General features: G+C 38.2%; 1 protein-coding gene across 6 annotated transcripts; it reads left to right on the top strand.

Moving 5' to 3' along the window:
- The first annotated feature begins 25 nt into the window (after positions 1-25).
- On the top strand, positions 26-19,927 carry SLC35A5 (solute carrier family 35 member A5). 6 transcript variants are annotated; one of them, XM_087861619.1, is made up of 7 exons: positions 26-232; positions 1,074-1,219; positions 5,726-5,824; positions 7,158-7,288; positions 9,883-9,950; positions 16,290-17,070; positions 18,434-19,927. In XM_087861619.1, exons 2-7 carry the CDS (start codon positions 1,090-1,092, stop codon positions 18,500-18,502), a joined length of 1,278 nt encoding a protein of 425 aa, XP_087717745.1. In that variant the 5' UTR covers positions 26-232; positions 1,074-1,089; the 3' UTR covers positions 18,503-19,927. The 6 variants fall into 6 exon arrangements, with proteins under 6 accessions (XP_087717745.1, XP_045641149.2, XP_045641147.2 ...); XM_045785193.2 differs by having other exon boundaries at positions 27-232; positions 1,078-1,219; positions 7,155-7,288; XM_045785191.2 differs by having other exon boundaries at positions 28-232; positions 7,155-7,288.
- The last annotated feature ends 602 nt before the right edge of the window (positions 19,928-20,529 follow it).

Below are 20,529 nucleotides of genomic sequence, written 5' to 3'. Positions count from 1 at the left end.
AACGCGCCTGCGCAATGGGTACCAGGTCCAATCTTTCTCAGTCCGGACGTTATTGTGCTTTTTGTTCCGGAATAGGAGGCTCGGGGGCAAAGACTTTTTCCCTGTCTTTCCTTCCCATAGTTTTCCCAACTATGGACCCTAAAAACTACTGCTGCTTCTGCGGAGCTACACAGTTACTGCCTCAGCTTTAGGATGTGCACTTCTTCACTAAAAACCCTTCGGACGGACCGAGGTAACCTCGCCCGCTTGGCAAACAAGTGCGCGTGCGTATGAAGGGATGGCGCTCCGCTCGAGATTCCTAACTGCGCATGTGTGAAAAGAAGGATTTCTCCCCCACCCCCACCCCCCCCCGACTGTGGAGGGAAACCTGGCTTTCTCTTGCAGGGGAGGTACCTCTTTGACCTCTACGCCTGCGCGCAGGTGGGCTCTCTGTGTTGACGTTTCAAGCGCGTCTCTCCCCAGTGTCCCAGGCCCTGTGCACCATCCCTGCAGTGGGAGGTTTTGGAGAAGTTACCGAGCCTACAGTTTAGTTTCCTCAACGTATCAAAAGACGACTTTAGAGTCATTGATTTCTAAGCTCTCTTATGCTTTTAGCACTAGTAAAGTATAAATTCACAGCACTGTTGCAGATATTTCCATTTGGTTCATTATTGTAACGAAATCTTTCCCAGCAAGCCCTTCTCCCACGTTCTCGAGAAGAGCTGCTACTGAAGAGAACAATAGAAATCTGAAATTCTCTTCCTCTAGAGTAACGTTGCCAATAGGAATGAAAGTTAAAATTGCTTTCTCCAGAATTCTGCGGTCCAAAAGTGTCAGTTGCTCACTTGCTACTCTTGGCAGCGCTTATAACCTGGCACTGCTTTTCTGTCTCTAGAGTTTCCCCTCCTATCAAATTCTGACTCTTTTTCATTTTTTCCCCATAGTTTCTCTTGTTCTCCTCAATTTTCTTGTTTTTGGTATATCCATAGCCAGCCATCTACAATATTTCTTTTCTGTTCGTTACTAATCAGTGGTATTTGTGCTATGCTTTATCTGCCTGCGGCGTTGCTCACGAATATGGTCTTTTCTTTAAGGCAGTTAAACAGAGGAATGGAAAGCAAGTGCTGTGGTCATCCCATGTTCTGCTCCTTGTCAACAATGTATACATTCCTGCTTGGCACCATATTCATTGCTTTAAGCTCAAGTCGAATCCTACTGGTAAAATATTCAGCCAATGAAGGTAAGTTAAGACTTGGACTATATGGAGCACTTCTATCTAATCATACATTATTTGTCCTGTCTTTGGTGTCCTTGTGTGTAAAATAGAGATAATACCTTTTCAGGTACTCTGCTTCATGTAAATAATAAAGTATGCTTAAATTTGATTCTGTAACTTTTCATTCCTTAGCAAGAAAAATGTTTGATGCTGAGTAAAATTTGGATTAGTCAAGTACAGTATTGAACCTTTTAGAGAACATAACATCTGACTGTTGCTTTAATGAACAGGTATCTCTAGGTCTGTAGCAGTATGTGTAATTCTAACTTTTTTTGAAATAGGAGGATATATATGGTCACTTGGCTTTTGTGAGGTACTGTCCTAATTACTGTACCAGTATGGCAGTAGAGATTATTAGCTCTAAAATTATTAGCTCAAGAAGTCTTCTGGGGTGTTTTTGTTTTTGTTTTGTTTTGTTTTGTTGAGAGAGCTTGTGTGTGCATGGTGTGGGAGAGAGGGCAGAGGGAGAGGGAAAGAGAGAATCTTAAGCAGATTCCATGCGTGGTGCAGAGCCCAGTGCAGGGCTTGATCTCAAGACCCTGAGATCATGACCTGAATTGAAATCAAGAGTCAGACACTTAACCAACTGAGCCACCCAGGTGCCCCTTCTGTTTTTTTGTTTTGTTTTGTTTTTTAATGTAGGAATTTGTATTTAGGCAAACAGTTTAATTCTACAAAGCTGTATTGAGAACCTTTCACTAGTTATTGAGAACACATAAAGTCATGATATCATGACCCTTAACGGTTTGCTTGGGTCTGATGTATAGATAAGTCTCTACTGAGGTTAACGTTTATCTCTTGGGCACTAGGCCAAGTATTAAGTAGCATGTTCAAAGTGTGTAAGACATAGACATTGTTCTCAAGAACTCAGTTTATTAGGAGAGCTGTATATGTGAAACATCATGAAAATATGGTAGAATAAATGCAGTTTTACACCAAAGATGCAGAGATAGTTTAGGAAGTAATATATTCTGTCTAGGAGAGGATGATATGGAGTGCAAAGGGATCAGGGAATACTTCCTTAAAAGGTGAAGTTGATCCACAAGAGTACCGGTGGGCAGGGCTATTCAAAACAGAAGCAACAATCCATAAAAATGAATAGATACGTGGTAAAAAAAAAAAAAAAAAAAAAAAGGATGAATTGTGAGAACATGTACTTCAGAATTACTGAGCAAAAAGTTTAAGGACTTGAAGGGGAGGGTCAAGGGTTGCTTTTTCCAGAGGGGAAAGTTATGATCAGATACTTAAGGACTTCATATGCCATGCTAAGGAGCTGGGACTTTGACTTTATTCTCTAGGCCCTAGAGTCTGGGGGATAGGGAATGCTTAAAGGATTATAAACAAAATGAGAGAGACTGTTATGGTAGCTGGATAGAGGATGGTCTCAGGAAGAGACTGGAAGCAGAGTAGCTAGTCGGGGTTATTGCAAATTCAAGCCACAGATGAAGAAGACTAACCAAGGCTATGGAGGTAGGAATAGAGAGGAGAGGATAGATTCAAAAAATACTCTAAACATAGAAAAGACAGGACTCAGAGAATGTATTGAATGTGGAGACTAAAGAACATGAAATACTGTGTACTCAAAGGTTTCTGGTTTGGGGTGCTAAGTAGATTGATGGTGTTCTCAGCTCAGACGGAAGCTATTAAGAAGAAGCAGGTTGGACAGAATTCAGAAAGATTACAGAGTTTTAGTTAGGTACCTTCCGTGAGGCCAGGAGCTATGCCCTTGTTCACTGCAATATTCTGCACTGTCTAGCACATCACGTATGTGAAGGAAATACCAATTAAATTTATAAATAGGAGGTAGTTATTCATGTGGATATGTTTAGTGAGCATTAAACATTCCAGAATACAGATTTGGAGACATTAATATTAAATTGACATTTAAAACCATAGGAGCAGAGGGCTCATTCGGGATCAGCATGCAGAAGGAGAAAATAAGAGCCAAGGATAGAACTGCAAGGAATGCCAACATCTCAGAGCCATGCCAACACTCAGATGTTAAGAAAGAATCATTAGAAAAATAAGAGAAGTAGATGCACATGACTTATAGAAGGGAAGGAAATGAGTTTGGAAACGAAGGACTTAGTATCATCATAATAAGATAGGGATTAAAGCATGCCCTTTGAAATTAGTAATTAGAAGATGTTTGATAATCTCAGAGACTAGGTAGTTTGAATAAAGTGTTGGGATCAGAAACCAGATTGCTTGGGAGTAAGACCTGAATGGAAAATGGGTAAAATGGAGATAATGAATGTTGATGCTATTTTAGGAAAAGAAGGAGAAAGTATGATAGCTGGAGCGGGGGTAGGATCTCATATTTTGTTTTTTGGATGGGACAGTTTGAGCATACGTACAGGCCAAGGGAGGGAGGAAGCCAGTTAATAGAAGACAGAGGAGATACTTATTGGAGCAAAGTTCCTGAAGAGAAAGGAAGGTTTTAAAGGGGAGAATGGATCCTATTGGGATCATGGCCCCTTTCTTTGGACTAAAGGGAGCCCAGTAAGGATGGATGCACTGTAAATATGGTATATGAGTGAGAGCAGAAGGTAAGTGCAGGGAGGCCTGATGTGCTGCTGAGTCACAGTTGGGATCTACCATGACAGAAATGCAATGTAAAAATAAATAAGTAAAAGCCAAAGTGAGTTCTAGAGCGGCGGCAAGAATTTGAGAGTTGTAATCTGAAGGCCTCTCCCCTCCTTCTCGTGTGTGCATGTTTGCTCGTGTGTATCACGGAGAGCAGATAGTAGAGTGTAATTTCAGCCTAGCTTTAAGCTCAGAGAAGGGAGGAGAAGTTTTGTGTTTTTTTTTTTCTTTTTAAAGATTTTATTTATTTATTTGACAGAGAGAGAGACAGCCAGCGAAAGAGGGAACACAGGCAGGGGGAGTGGGAGAGGAAGAAGCAGGCTCCCAGTGGAGGAGCCTGATGTGGGATTTGATCCCAGGACTCCGGGATCACGCCCTGAGCCGAAGGCAGACGCTTAACGACTGAGCCACCCAGGCGCCCTGGGAGGAGAAGTTTTAACTAGACTTTGCATGATGGAGAAAGTTTAACAGGCAAGTGTTAAGTTCAGGTGAACATTAATTAAGTGCAGAATACTGTTACCTGCCAGTTATATGAAGATGACTAACATGGGCCCTTTGTCATATGAAGCTTACATTCTAAGGGAAGACATATACAGAAGAAGTAACTATAATACAGCGGGACATGGACTGTTATAAAGGTTTATAGGTAGTGCAACAGGATCTGAGATGAACAAAGAATTGACTGTGCTTAGGTTGAGAAGGTCAAGGGAAACCACAGAAAAAAGAAAAAAGGTGTTCTGGATAGAAAGAATGTTGAGCTGGCATTTTTCCTCTGTACTTGGCCAGTTTTGGTTTTTCATATCATGACCAAGGGAAACAAGCAAATGTTTCAAAGGGGGGGAAAATGCATTCCTTAAAATAGGACCGAATAAAGTTTATGTTTGTCCTTGGCAAAATTGTACAGCAAGTTGTTTGTCAGCATTTGGAATAGACAGAGGTAACAGCTAAGACCAAGGCATACTGACCTAACCTCATTTCCTAATTAAATTGACTTGTGAGTTAAGATATATCTCCCAACTCATCAGTGGGTTTGGATATGTCAGATATTTCCTCCCTGCCCTAGAGGTAGCCAGAGCCCTGGGCAGTTGCCTCTTGGCTCTAATAGCTTCCTTCTTTTATCCCAATGTACTGTTTATCCCAGAGTGCCAAACAGATACTGTTTGCTATATGTACCACGATGGGAAACAGACGGCAATACTCTAAGGGAATATCACGGACAGTGTACCTTGATTCTAGCAAGGGGGACAAGTCACGCTAGAGGAACCATGACCTGGGTTCTAATTCAGCCAGATAAATTAATAGCCTTTGATGAGTCAGGCCCTGAGTGCTAACTAATGGTCAGTTTAGAATCCCAACTCTAATGCCTTACCCCAAAGCTGCCTTTGCCCATATCCTTAGCCTCCTCCACATGTTTATCAGCAACTTGGATATGAACATCAGAAGCCTGTTTATCAAACTCAAGAATAATAAAACACTGAATGCGGTAGGGATAGCTAATACATTAGGTGAATTGATTAAAAAATCCAAGAGAGGGGGCACCTAGGTGCCTCAGTCAGTTTAGCGTCTGCCTTTGCTCAGAGCATCATCCCAGGATCCTGGGATCAAGCCCTGAGTTGGACTCCTTGCTCAGCAGGGAGTCTGCTTCTCCCTCTTCCTCTGCCTGCTGTTCCCCTGCTTGTGCATGTGTGCTCTCTCTCTCTGTCAAATAAATAAAAATAAAATAAAATAAAAAAATCCAAGTGAGAAAAAGCCAACTGGATGAAGTTTGATATAACGAGTATTAAAATCCAGCTTTTAAGTTTAAAAATAGCTATAAATTATTAACTGTATATAAACATTATAGGGAACAGAATTTATAGTTAAAAAATTTTTATTACATTTCAGAAAACAAGTATGATTATCTTCCAACTACCGTGAATGTGTGCTCAGAATTGGTGAAGCTAGTTTTCTGTGTGCTTGTGTCATTCTGGGTTGTAAAGAAAGGTGAGTCTTGAAGTGGTACTCTATACTTGTTAAAAATCACAGAATCAAAACATTTTAGAACTAAAAGGAACATTCGATGTCATTTAGTCTAGCCCACTAATTTTATAGATGAGGACACTAAGATACAAACTTAGGTATGATTACCCCTGTTTTGCAAGTGGAGAAACAGGCTCAAAGAGAAAATGTTATGCATTGGTGAGTAGGAGGGGGCAGGGCCAGTACTCCAACCCACATTTTCTTCGTGTCTTGGCCATCGCTCTACCTTGTTACTTGTTCGCTTGTTGGGTCACACAGTGAGTTAGTTTTTATTCAAATTCAGGATTTTCTAAATCACTGCTGTCTGATTTGATATGTAGCATACTGCAAAAGCAGTCCTTATTTCCTACAGGGGAAGTAGTATAGTGGATTGGAGTCAGAAAGACTGTATTCTGGGGCAGATTATTTTAACTTCTCTGACTTCCAGTTTCATCACTTATCAAGCAGATACTTCCTTACATCTAAAGCATCTGGCCTTTTGTGGTTCTTCATATGTATTATACATTAATTCTCCACCTTAGTTCCCCAATTCTTGAGCCTTAGTGCTCTCTATTCTTTAGTCTGCCCTCATATGTGAGGTAGGCATAGAATTTAAAGTCTTAAAGGTCTTTTCCAGGAAGATTGCTTTTTATTTTTAAAAGTTTCAATTTGTTCAAAGTTTCTAGTTGGTGAAATACATTTCTTAATCTCATGAAATTTATGAGTTATTTGCAGGGCTTATACTTAAATTGTTTTCTATTTTTGCATGTTATTTTACATTCTCTTGTTACAGTACTTTCCTAAGTTTTTGGAAATCGGGAGATGGGATCGTAACTCATACTAAGATTAGTAAAATTTATTCTACTCCCATATATATAAATTTTTACCTGGTATCTTCTTTTCCTGATTCCCTCTGGGGGAAAAAAAAAACCAGCATAAATGCTTGATTTTTTTTTTTCTCTGTAATCTTACTTCTTGCTCTTTCTCTTGGCTTTATGTTCTAATAGCAGTAAGAGAAGCCTTAAGAATCCTGAGATGTTTCAAGTGATGTTTCAAGTTAACAGGAATTAGGTATTCCTGAGGGTGTTGCTGATTGTCATTGATGAGGCATGGTGGTTGGTGGGTTGAAGAAAGAGAGACAATAATGAAATCCTATATTACCTTTGATTTCTTAAGGCTAATAGTCACTGATGAAAGCAAGTTCATAAAGCCTCTTTCAAAGAACTGTATCAGTAATCAAATACAACTTACTTTGTCTAAAAATATGGGCATTCTCATCAAGATCCTTTGTTTATTGCTGTCTTTCTTTCTTTAGAAGATCATCAGAGTAGAAACTTGAGATGTGCTTCCTGGAAGGAATTCTCTAATTTCATGAAGTGGTCCATTCCTGCCTTTCTTTATTTCCTGGATAATTTGATCGTCTTCTATGTTATTTCCTACCTACAGCCTGTAAGTAAATATGATAGAAAATAGCATTGGAAAAATATAGAGAAATGAATCCCAGAACTAATCTATTTTATCATTTTCATTGTCAGTGTTAGTTTCTCTTTGCCCCGGGTGGTCTTCCTTAGGTTTGACCAGAATCATCTGAATACAGAATTCCCAATCTGCTTGCCACCTTCTCTCACTGTTAAAGATTGCTGCAGAAAACTTGCTGACTATTTGGCAGGGGTTGCTCCCTGGCCAGTGAATATGGAGCCGTCTCTCTGTGTGTAACCTTGGTCAGTCTACCTGTTTGCTGAGCCATCCTATGGTCCCGAACCTCTGTTAACTTCAGCTTTCAGTACCTCCAAACAGATGTCCGTGATTAACTTGGAAAATCGTGTACTCAGTGCAATACTTTTTCCTATACCTGCTTTAATGTTGTATATTCATTTTGTTTGTATGATTACTTTTTTTTCCTATTAATCCTATCATTTAACCAACAAGTTCTTTAAGGGTAGAAAATACATTCTCCCAGCTATAAATGTTATCTATAACTGATAATACTAGGGGTCTTTCTTTCTCATCTCTCTTGGCATCCTCCATGCCAGTTGAGAAATCCATTCATAATCGGAATCCATTCATAATCACAATTAAAATTTGGTCTTCTGCTTTTATGTATTACTACTCAGTTTGGGGCATGTGTATATTTTCCCCTAGTATTTTACAAAATGAAGATTTCTATTGCCATTGTTGCCAAAATGTGTTTTAAGTTTCTTTGAAGAATATATTCAGGCATTTTTATGATAAATAAGGACTTTTACTGGCACTAGTTCTCTATGTGAAGCCTCTTAAATATAACCAAATCACTTTGAGAGTGGAACAAGGAGAGATCAGTAGAGCCCTAAGTAGAAAACAGAAATTTGATTCTTTTGCACAATTTAGAAGCTATGTAATTAGGCAACCCCCAACTACTATAAGTGTCATTTGCCCATCTGTAAAATAGAATAACGTTACCATACCAACCCAAAGGCAGGAACCTGGGCCAGGTGATCACCTGAAGTTCCTTTCAGCTGTGTGATCCATGTTATTAGTAAGTGTTTTGAATGTTAGAATTGTTCTTTCTTAAATTCTTACTTCCACTTTGTTTTTCAGATCTGAGAATTCCTGTACCCAACAACAAAATTATTGGCATCAATGAGTACACAGTTGTTGTATTTTATTAAGATTAGCTCTAGATTTCTATCCCTTTCCTCTATCCTCAATATGAAAGCAAGATTGCAGCTTCCTTGTTCTTCCAGCTCATTGCTTTGCTCTTCCTTCCTGATTGTGCACAGCCACAGATATTACAAAATCGGTCACATGGCATATCCTGTGTATTGCTGTGCCCAAGTCTTCTTGGGAAGAATTAAATAGAGATGCATGGCAGTTTTGGGGCAAAGACTCTGGCGTTTTGTTTATTCTATGCTCTTGCATGGAAAGCAGTAAACTCAGAATTCAGCAGGGCCGCCAGGCTGCCTGATTGGGTGATCTGAACCATTATTGTGATGGATCAGAGTCACTGCCTCCTCCCTCTTATCAGCCACTTACTTTCCTCATCAGTTCTTACTCTTCTCCTACCTGGGGGTTCATAAACATTCGTCTCCAGAGGACACTGAGAAATCCTTAAAACAGCTCTTCCCACAAAAAACTCAACAGAAAAACAACAATGTTGTATTCTTGGAGTTTTTACTGGTTTTTATTGGATTTATTCTTATTTCTTTAATTTACCTACACATTAGCCACATTTGCTGGTTATGTAAGACTACTGAAAAATACTCTTTGGAGTTCAGTCAACTTAAACTGACAGCAAGGCAAAAGGCAGAGTGAAGGAAACGAGTAGGATTTGTTTTTAAAAATTGTTAATATCCTCAGATCCAATCATGGGGAGCGGTGATGAAATTTCATACTTTCTGAGCCAAGATATGTACATGTTCAGGTTAATATTCTCATGTCTGAAATATGACTGAATTCATGAAAAGAGACCATTATGAAATCTAGCTAACACATTTAAAAGTGTTGGGAATGATGTGAATAAATCAAAGGACTGTCAAATATGAGTTTGGTATTGAATCACTGGTACTGAGTCACTGCCGTTCAACCAGGAGAACTGATTGAATTCCTACAACAGTAAAGATGCTTAAAAACCTATACTTCAATTTTCTTACTGTATAAACGGGCCTAACAGGACGTGTCTTCCCTGCACCCCTGGAAAGAGTGTGGAAACTCTATAAGGCACTTGAAGAGCTTGACAAAGTATGCTTCATAAGCAAGGTAACTGTTATTTGTAGACCTGAACGTTTAGAGTTTCTAAGCATTTCCAGATCCACATATACAGATTATTTACACAGGCATTTGCTGAATTTAAGCACGTTTTCAAAGCGTATACAATAATTTGGTCATATCTGTATACGTTAACAACCAATAAAAATGGAATTTAATCCTCTGGTGAAATAGCTGCCCTAATAACCCCTCAGGTTTTGACCAAAAAAGCTTTTTTTGTCAGGTGAACCAGCAAGCTGGGAGATTTCTGAGGTCACTACTTTGTTTGGATTGTAACTCTATCTTCTTCTTCTTTCTAGGCCATGGCTGTTATCTTCTCAAATTTTAGCATTATAACAACAGCTCTTCTATTCAGGATAGTGCTGAAGTAAGTAACTTACTCTGAAAGCATATATCATACTTTAAAATGGCACGGCCTTATTTCAGATGATATACCCAGCACACTGAACCCTCTGAATCCCAGGACCGGGATTTTATTCCTCACTGGCTTTGTGTTTTGGACAAATTGTTTAACCCATCTAGAAAGCAGCTCCAGTGCTGACCCATCTAAATCTTTGCAACTAGTGTATGAAAAGTTTTTTCTTAGCATCTCAGAAAAAAAGAGAATTGACCAGCTTATTTTAATTTTTAGTGCCAAATTTTCAACGAAGAATTCATGAGCTTTTTTTTCCCCCCTAGAATCTCTATACTTTAGTAGGGAACCAAGAAGTTCCTAAATATTGTTAATGCATTTGTTATTTGTAGTTTGGAGGTGATAAAGGGTGGCAGCTTCCTTAAACTACTTGAGGTGAGTGCATGATTTAAGCTGTGATCGGCGGAGGATTTGCATGAGGAATCTAGTCAAAATTACAATTAATAAGAATGATAGATTTTTAAACTTTTAAAGTGCTATCACCAGTGTTTCCTTTCTTCAGGAAGACCTTTGAATAAAATAAACTATTAAGTAAACGGGCTCAGCTGCCAAGCAAAGGCCAGAATATTCTAAGGTATAATGGGATTTGGTATTTAACTCTAGCTTAATTTGTTACTTGATGATGATAAAAATAAAATTAACTTCTTGTTATATTTGTTGTGATTGTTTTTTTTTAATTTTGCGTTCACTTCCCCTTTTAATTTCTTATTTCTCAGTGTGCCATGTCATAATATGTGCTTTCATAATTTATGTGTACAGAAGAGTGAATGGCTTAGTGCATAGGCACTCAGTAAATATTTGTTGAATCCATGATGGGTTCAGTACATTAACTATATGGAGTTCTTGAAAGACTTTCTTTTTTTTTTTTTTTTAAAGATTTTATTTATTTATTTGACAGAGATAGAGACAGCCAGTGAGAGAAGGAACACAAGCAGGGGGAGCGGGAGAGGAAGAAGCAGGCTCATAGCAGAGGAGCCTGATGTGGGGCTCGATCCCAGAACGCCGGGATCACGCCCTGAGCCAAAGGCAGACGCTTAACCGCTGTGCCACCCAGGCGCCCCTTGACTTTCTTTTAAGCATTCAATTTAACAGTTGATGTGAGAGATGGGGGAAAATGAACATGTTTCGTCCAGGTTAGATGTTAGAGTGCACTGAAATTTGCTTTTGAATCAGGTTCTTCATTTTATTTATGAATTGTGACAGTAATTCAACTAGCAAGTTAAAGAATGCTAATTCCAAAAATGTTTCGAAGTCTTTAAAATCAACATAAAAGTCACTTTATAGGATAAAAAGTTGACTTCTGAGAAATTATATGTAAACGGTAATATCTTTATATTGATTCCTGTGATAAAATTGGAGATGCATGTCCACGGAGGACAAAAATTGGCTCTGCCACGTAATAAAAGTTTCATTATTTGATAAGGGAGTCTCATAATGGGGTCTCAAAAACATGTTTTTTTTTAAGTAAAAATTTTTTTCCTGTGAAATGACAATTTATGGGTACACATGGTATTATACTTACCTAATACAATACATAAGTATTGTAAATTATGTCAATTTAAATTTGCCAAACTGAAAATATATAAAATATGTATTGCCAGGTTTGGAATTGGCCCATAGCTCTAGCTGTGCCCTTAATTGTATGTAATACTTTTTGTTTGTTTGCTTGTTTTAATTTGCTCCAGAGCGTGAGCTGTGGCTCAGAGGTCGAGGTGAGGGGCCTGTCAGAAAGGCCTTATCCAGGGCTGGCCTGACTGGTTTGTAGGCAACAGGGCGGGCAGGCTTGCAGCTGGACAGGGAGAAGATAACACAGTAAGGACTCCTCAGGGCCAAGGGCTGGGCTAAGGGCTGAGCCAAGGGCCTTTCCCCTGTCTAGACTTCACAACAACCCCAGGAGGCAGAAGTTACTGTCCTCGTTCATCAGTAGATTCATCCCAAGCTGAGTCTGTGCCCAGAGCCACCAGGCGTTTTGCAGCATTTAGGTGGCTTCAACCACGGGAGGGAGCAGGTGGGGCAGCAGGGTTAGAGGCAGATGGACCAACTCAAAGTGAACTGCCCCTGTTGGGCTGAGAGAGAGCTGGCACATGGGCAGAGATGACCATCTTTAATTTTTAAACATTAAAAATTAGTTAGAAAGTTCTTACTGTAACCAAATCTAAATCTATACTGTAAACTTAGTTTGCTTTTTATACTATTAATTATAACATTGTTATATTGTTGCTAGTTTTAATAATAATTAATATTGTGAACTAAAGTTCCAAAAAGCTTTTTCACACGTTTTACCTCTTAATATTCAGAGCAGTGATATTCTTAGACATGTATTTGCTTTGTTGTTAATATCTCTCAGTTTTGAATCCTTCGAAGTTAATTAAATAGACAATAAAATCACTCCATTTTTGTTATTTTTGCAGGCACTAACTTAGCTCCCAGAGGGGACCTTAATTTGAGTGATTGACAAGTCAGCAATGAAACTACTCTTAATATTGCTAAAATAATATAAAATCTAATACTGTCTTTTATGAGAATGTCTTCCAAGTACTGTATTATCTGTTATTACATTTGAAATCAACTTTGTTCTATTTTGATCTTTTTGTCGTTGGTGGCACATGTTGGTTGTTTGGTTTTCCTTATTCAGTCTACTCTTTGTGAACCATTTAATGTTTTTTTCCCCTTAGCAATAAAGTTTTGACCCAGGAGTAGCAGCTTGAGCCTTATTACATATTCTTAATATGTTTACCATAACTCATTTTACATTTAGACTCTTTTTTATTTTAATTCAATTAATTAACATATAGTGTATTATTAGTTTCAGAGGTAGAGTTCAAGTTGTATATGACACCCAGTGCTCATTCTATCACGTGCTCTCTTTAATTGCCCATCACCCTGTTACACCATCCCCCCAGGCCCCTACATTTAGAATATCAAAGCTGTTGTCTTATACTTGACTCTAGCAGAGCCATCAAATACCTTTCTCATACAGATAAAGAGGATAAGGCTATACAGGCAAGAATTAGTTGGAATAATTTGAAAGTGGTAGAAAAATATCACCAAGCAAATGTCTTACCAGATGTTCTAGAGAAACCCCATGTGCATGTGTAGATTTGTTCTTTGAAGTATAGCCACTGGTCCACAGTAGAAACTGATGGTGGGCATTATGCCTCAAAGCCTTACTAGGTTGCTCTTAAGGCTTGGCAAAGTTGTATTATTTTGTTTAATTAGACTTTAGGAAATAGTAGTATCAACCTGAACATTCAGATCTGGGGGCAAAAGATAACCAAACAAGCACTTTTATCTAAAAAATGTATATAAATTTCCCTGATATCTTCAAAAAGAAGCTGTTGGGGAAAAATCAATGAAAAACATTTTGACACATGATGGGTGTCTTAGAATTTATGGTAATGTTTAATTACTCTCCAAATAAGCAGGAAAAAAAAAATGTGCCCTCACTGGTACAAGCATTTCTTCAAAATCTTTCACTTGATAATTCTGTTTTATAATTTCCTGTTATACATCTGCCACTGGTCACTCTCTGTGCTACTAAGAAATGTTTTGTGTACAATTTTTTTTTAAGTCCTGTGAGTCTTTCCATTTCATTTCATTTTCGTGTTCTGCCCTGTTTTACTATCACCAGATATGGTAGAGATGCTCTTATCTAACACAATTTGGACTTAATTGTTTAGTTATTAGGAAAACTCAAAGTGGTGAATCATTTAAAAAAAAAACATATTTTAAACAGCTTAAGATGTGTAAATGTCCATTCATCAATGTTTTAAAAAGCTCAGGCATTATTTATTTCCTAATCTTATAATTAGCTCATCTGTACACAGTTTGAAGGCAGGTTATCTTGTGAGTAATTTGCCTTTAATTAATCTTTCAAGCATCCAACTTTTCATAAAAATAGCAATCCTTTCCTTTTGCTCATAATGTATCATTTATGTAATCATTAAATATCTAATTACAATAATGAGGTCACCTGGCAAAAACACAGTTAGGAACAGAGACTCTTTGTGAGCAAGCAGTTCATTTGGGAGCAGAAGTCCTCTGGTAGAGTAGTCTTCTGGATGTAAGCAATCAGCTCTGATCAGCAATCTGAATGGTTTGGTTACCGGGGCAGTGGAGAGATCAGTTAGGCGAGTTTCTACTCTTGCCTCCACCAAACTGTGAGAAACAAATTCAAGCACAGTCATTGATAAGCGTACCTGTTCTCAGCTGCCTTTATGGGATAATTTATTAAGCTTTATTTTCTTTGCTGAAAATCTACCATTTTCAGCCTAATCCTTAATAATTTTTATATTCTTCTAGAACATTACCTTGAATGAGCAACATTTGCAGTGGTACTGATTAATTTGTTTAAGGCTTTGCTTAATTAGGTTCTTTTTTCTCAATGTCAGTGTTAGTGGAAAATCTATTAGCTGTCAGGATTGAAAACCTCTAAAGGAATTATAGATTATATTATACATAAGTATAATATATATTACATTTGTCTTGATGTCCAGTAATTGGTTATATAATGATTTTTATGAATTGGGCATATACTTTTCATCTGTCTTTTCTATTTCCAATCACTTTGCTTTTTACCACTTATGCATACCTGCCACGCCTTTAGAAATTTATGTGATTAGTATACAGTTTCTGACCTCATAGCTTCGGGCTATGCTAGCCTCGTAACTAAATGCTAGATCTGGTTATTTGAAAGTACATACATGAGAAGACATGATAATGTGCACATGTGTGCTGCTGTCTAGGCTGATCTGTGCACATACCAGTTTCAATTCATGAAGCTCTGTGGAAGCATTGGTGAAATCAGACACTCGTCCTATGTATGCACCTTGGGATCTCATTATACTTAGGCATTGTACTTAAGAGGCACATCGGTCCAAAAGGAAGACCTGCAAACCATGGCTCAGATCCCTTCGTTGCTCTTTCATAAACATGTGACCTTAGGAAAATCCGTTAAGCTCTCAGAGCACTGTTTCCTTCCTTAGAACAGAAATTGCCTGACCCATAGTACGTGTCCAGTAAATGCTCCAGAGTTCTTATAACTTCCATACTTTACCTGTTGCTTTACACTTCTTCCTTTGCTTATATTCTGTGTGTGTGTGTTCCCTCTTCTTCATCTGACTAATTGATCTTTAAACTTGAAGATTTTGTTCCCCTTCAGATCTCCGTATCGTTCCCCACCTGAGTCGGCTGCTCCTCTTTCCTTAGTCAACATTGTACATTCTTGTTGTTGTTGCCTTTGTGTAGACTCTTCCCTCTGCCTGGACATACCACCAGCTGCCATTTCACATGGCAGATTTCAGTTTATTTTTCATGTCTCACCTCAAGTGTCACTTTTTTCTTTGAAACAACATCTGACTCCATTTACAGACTCAAGGGTTCCTTCCTTATTGTGCCCCAGTTGTTCTATGTATCACTTGTCACACATTATGTTTACATTATTTAGTTTCAAGGCTCTTCCCTATTGTAAATTCCTTGGGATGAAGATCAAGTCTTCTCTCCCCAGGCTCATAGTAGCCTGGCACATAATAGCTGCTTATTTAAATGTCTGTTGAACTGAATGAATCCACAAAATAGATCGACAATAATGTATGTCTTCTATATCGCGCAAGTTTGTGGTTAGGCAAAATAAGTAAAGAAATAAAGCATTGTTAAGATTTTGTAAACCGAAACATTAAAAATATTTTCCTTATTGTCCCAAACAGTAGTTTGCTGTAAAATGCTTTATGATTAGACCACAGATCTAGGAGCAGGCTCCCTCCTTAAATCTTTTTTGGCTCATGAATACCTTTGAAATTTGACAGCTTTGAAGGGTCTCATGGGATTGGTGGGAGTGGGGCCAAGAATTCACCTGTCTAGAAGATTTGGCACCTACTGCAAGGATTCATGGATTTCTAAAGCTCCAAATTCAGGTTGATGGAAATCAGGTTGAGAATCTCTGCCATACTTACTTCATAGCAAAGTAAAAAGTTATTGTTACAAAGCTCTATGATCAGCTTTGGAGGTAAAAAGGAGACTTAGTTAAATCTAAAGTTAAAAGGAAATGTAACAATGAGAAGAAATGACTGAAGGGCATTAAGAGACAATTTATTACAAAGGTGAATAAAAATATCATGCTTTAGAAGCAGAGACGCCAACAGGTTTCCTTTGAACTTGAATCAGGAATGCTAGCAAAAACTGAGTACAGTTTATTCAACCAAGTACTTAAGTGTTGGAGTTTTCAGTAGGAACAGTCGATATAGGAAAGGAGGAGGAGGGAACAGAAGTAAAACCTTGTTTTTCCTCTTCGAACAGGAGGTATCTAAACTGGATACAATGGGCTTCCCTCCTGATTCTGTTCTTGTCTATTGTGGCCCTCACTGCCGGGACTGAAACTTCACAGCATAACCTGGCAGGACATGGATTTCATCACGATGCCTTCTTCAGCCCATCCAATGCCTGCCTCATTTTCAGAAACGAGTGTCCCAGAAAAGGCAATTGCACGGCAAAGGCATGGACTTTTCCTGAAGCAAAGTGGAACACCACAGCCATGGTTTTCAGTCACATCCATCTCGGCTTGGGCCATGTGCTTATTATAGTCCAATGTTTTATTTCTTCAATGGCCAATATCTATAATGAAAAGATACTAAAGGAAGGGAACCAGCTCGCTGAAAGCATCTTCATACAGAACAGCAAACTCTATTTCTTTGGCATTCTTTTTAACGGACTGACACTGGGCCTGCAGAGCAGTAACCGTGATCAGATTAGGAACTGCGGGGTCTTCTATGGCCACAATGCATTTTCAGTCGCTCTTATTTTTGTGACTGCATTCCAGGGCCTCTCGGTGGCTTTTATTCTCAAGTTCCTGGACAACATGTTCCATGTCTTGATGGCCCAGGTCACCACTGTCATCATCACAACAGTATCGGTCCTGGTCTTTGACTTCAGGCCCTCCCTGCAGTTTTTCTTAGAAGCCCCCTCCGTTCTTCTCTCCATATTTATTTACAAAGCCAGCAAGTCTCCAGGTCTGGAGTATGCACCTAGGCAAGAAAGAGTCCGAGATCTCAGCGGCAGCCTCTGGGAGCGCTCCAGTGGGGTAAGTTTGTGAGGATGCTGCCTTTTGCCTATTCTTCCCAAATTCAGTGCACAGTTATACAAGAAAAGAAACTGGGCAGTGCTTGTTTTTCAAAGGATGTATTGGATTTCTGTGACTTTGAAAAATTATTCAACAAACATTCACTGGACTTAGGTGTGCAAGGGCTCATGATAATGCTGTAAGGGGTCGAGAACAAGCATAAATCACAGTCTCAAGGACCTTCTGTGTTAGTTGTATCTTGTAATGTTGTAGAGCCATTGAGCTGGGAGATGTCCCACAGGTTATCTTGTCCAGGCTTTCTAGTTTGGTAAATGAATAAACAGACTCAGAGGCTAAGTGGGTTATATATAGTACATAAAAAAAACTATACTAAACCCATGAGGTCTGACTCCTAGTCCATTACTCTTTCCACCCCACCATAGTCAGGGAAATATGCCTCATTCATAAGAAAAGTTGGTCTTTGTCATGAATAAGTCTTGTTCAATTTAAGTGGAAGTCCTGGCTCCTTGATTTTCCCTCAGTTACTCATGAACCCTAATGTGCCAGAAGGGCAGGCCTTATCTCATTAAGAAGATGGTTTTCAAAATGTCTTCATAAGTAAGAGAAAAATATTTTCTCGTATTATTCTGCCAGTTGCTTATAATTCTTCTAGGAGGGTCTATCCATGGTGGTATTAGCAGATTAATAATAGTCTTATGGAGATTCAAGTAAGGAGTTAGATATATGTTTAAAAGATGAAATAAACTCCTCTAACTAGCTTTAAATTTAGAATTTTCATGAATACACAAAATATTAAGTACTTCACAAAATGAACATTTCACTCTTTGGGAAAATCATCTCTTGTCTATTAGTTTGTGGTGGTGTTTCCATCAGTAATGTCTCTGAAGTAGTGACAGAACAGATTCTTAAGATGAAAAAGTTAGAAGGGTGGGTCCCAGATGCCCTGATCTCAGCCAGAGTACAGTTTCAAAAGTCCTGTATTCTTTTCCGATGGTTTGATGACACCGCTTACTGTACTTTTTAGGTAAAAAAAATTACCGATTTTAGGCGAGGGCCTAGTTTATACTTAGTTCTCCGACCACTGGTTATTTCCCTTCAAGACCAGCAGAGGGTGCCCCTTACTGTGTTCCGGTTGTTGGTTTTGAAATTGAAGTACTGAGATGCACGTTGATTTTTTGTGATCTCATTATGTGTCTAAAATTAACTTTGCAAGAACATAAATATCTATCTAATTTCATTGACTAGATTATAGTTGTAGTTTAACGAAATAAATTTTTCCAGTAGGGTTTCTCCTTAGTAATCATTAAAATGCTACATTTCTAGTGTTGTTTTAAGTAATTACTGATTTCATATTTCCTTTTAGGATGGAGAAGAACTGGAAAGACTTACCAAACCAAAAAGTGATATTGAGTCAGATGAAGATACTTTCTAATTGGTACCCCAATGATTGGCAGCTCTCAGAAACCTTATTTTCACGTCTTCAGCATGTGTAATATTTATCTCTTCACTTTGATAAACAAGAACATTTCTAAAGCATAATACTCTTTTGCATATATCTAACCATCCCGAAACAGTTCCATCCAAGGCTTAGAGTACCCAAAGGCTAAAGCATTCTAAGGAACTGACACGGGAGTAAGAGTATGAAGACTGCATTAATGGTACTTGGTAAGTCGACAAGACACATTCCCAAGTTATCTTCCTTGTCCTCCAGGGGCCCAAAAGACTTGTAATAATCACGTTGGCTGTACCCTATAAATATAAAAATAGTAATCAGTTTTCCAGATATTCATAATTATGAATGTAGTTCTATTCTGCATGCTAAAGTGTTCCCTTATGTATCATTATAAATATCACCTAGGTTGTCCCTTGAATTTTGAAGCCCTGGAGATACTCATTTTGCAGTTAAAAAGGAATGTGATTCTTTCTAAAAAGTTTGGTGGAAGGACTTTACCATTTGGCTACAATATTGATTTGAGGGCAGTGTAGTCTATACCAAATGTTTTGCCAAAGAAGCAATTTTTCAGAAGCAAAATATTAGAATTTTAATTTTTAGAAATTCATAGGGAATTTGATTTTCAGTGATTATCCTTTGATATTTTTCTACACAAATAAGCTTCAGTTTAGGTAAAAGTTGGTTCCCAATTACCACAGTTCTCACTTGGATTTTCAGTCATTTAAACAAACCACAGTGGACTTTTTTTCTCCTCGGTTTGACCTCATGACTCTTGGATTATCAGATTCTAGAGAACTAACGAGCCATTTCATTGTATTAGTTATAATTAGAACTTATGATTGTTATATATCTTACTATCATACCCTATTCCTAAGAATCGAGACAGTGGCTTCAGAATCATAACAAACTGTCAGTAAGACTAATGCCTGAAATTTGCTTTTTAAAGGGTCACTTTGCAAACAAATATCTTTCACTGAAATATGAATAGTCTTACTGTAAAACAAGGAAACATAGTAAATATACTACAGTAATAATATTGATACTTCAAGTGCATGATATTTTTTGAGGTATTTTTGCGTGCAGCCAATTAAATGTGAGGTAGAGAAGCCAGGTGGTAGATAATAAAAAGTGAGAAAACAGAAGTGACTTGCTCAAGGTCATGCAGCTGGATGGCGATAGGAGAGGCCTACCTCACAGGCCTGTGTACACAGTTTACAGAGTACGACACTGTAGACGTGAACTTTAAGGTGTCATTTTCATGCAGTCTGTACATCTCTTCTTCCCCTAATTTTCATGCAGATGAACATGTGATAATACTGTAAATAATCCATCTGTGATATCTGGGATAATACGACAGGCAAGAGTTGGTGGAAATTTATAAATAAAATAATTATTAAACCCGTATCTTGAGTCTTCACTGTCATGTGAGGTGGGACACGGAGTTCTTTTCGTTTTCATTTCAAAAAATGGAGCGAGGCAAGAAATCCAAACAGCTTTTAAAACTTTCTTTTTCAGTAGATGTTGACTTCTGAGAATAGCAAAACTGAGAATCACCTTATCATAGGTATACCCCTCCAGGTTGTGAAAGAGGGAGTTTACATTATTATGGCAATTCATTTTAAAGGTAAGGAAATCAGGTATAGAAAGACCTCCTTTTTAGGAAATATAATATATAAAAACATCTAATGGAACAGAAAAAATTACAACAATATTATTGGCAAAGGTATTGCCTACATTAAATACATTACATTAAACAGCAGATTTCAGTAATTCGTGGAGCTTGATTTTCTTATTTGCAACGACTTTATTTGTAATTACAGGTTTAGCTGTGTTAACTGACCAATTACTAGGATAAAGAAAGAGCTGGAGCTAAAATGTGAAGTTCCGGCGTGGACGGGCTGTAGTACGTTGTGGGCACTAATGCTTTGAAAGGAGACTCACTGGAAGGTGAGAGGTCCAGAAACCACAGCTAATCATCTCAAGTGCTCTTGGAGTCAAGTATATGA

This window comes from Ursus americanus, chromosome 4 (genome assembly GCF_024610735.1).
Source record: "Ursus americanus isolate L20-20 chromosome 4, mUrsAme1.1.p, whole genome shotgun sequence".
NCBI classification, from domain to species: domain Eukaryota; kingdom Metazoa; phylum Chordata; class Mammalia; order Carnivora; family Ursidae; genus Ursus; species Ursus americanus.
This window is presented reverse-complemented; position numbering and strand designations above follow the sequence as displayed.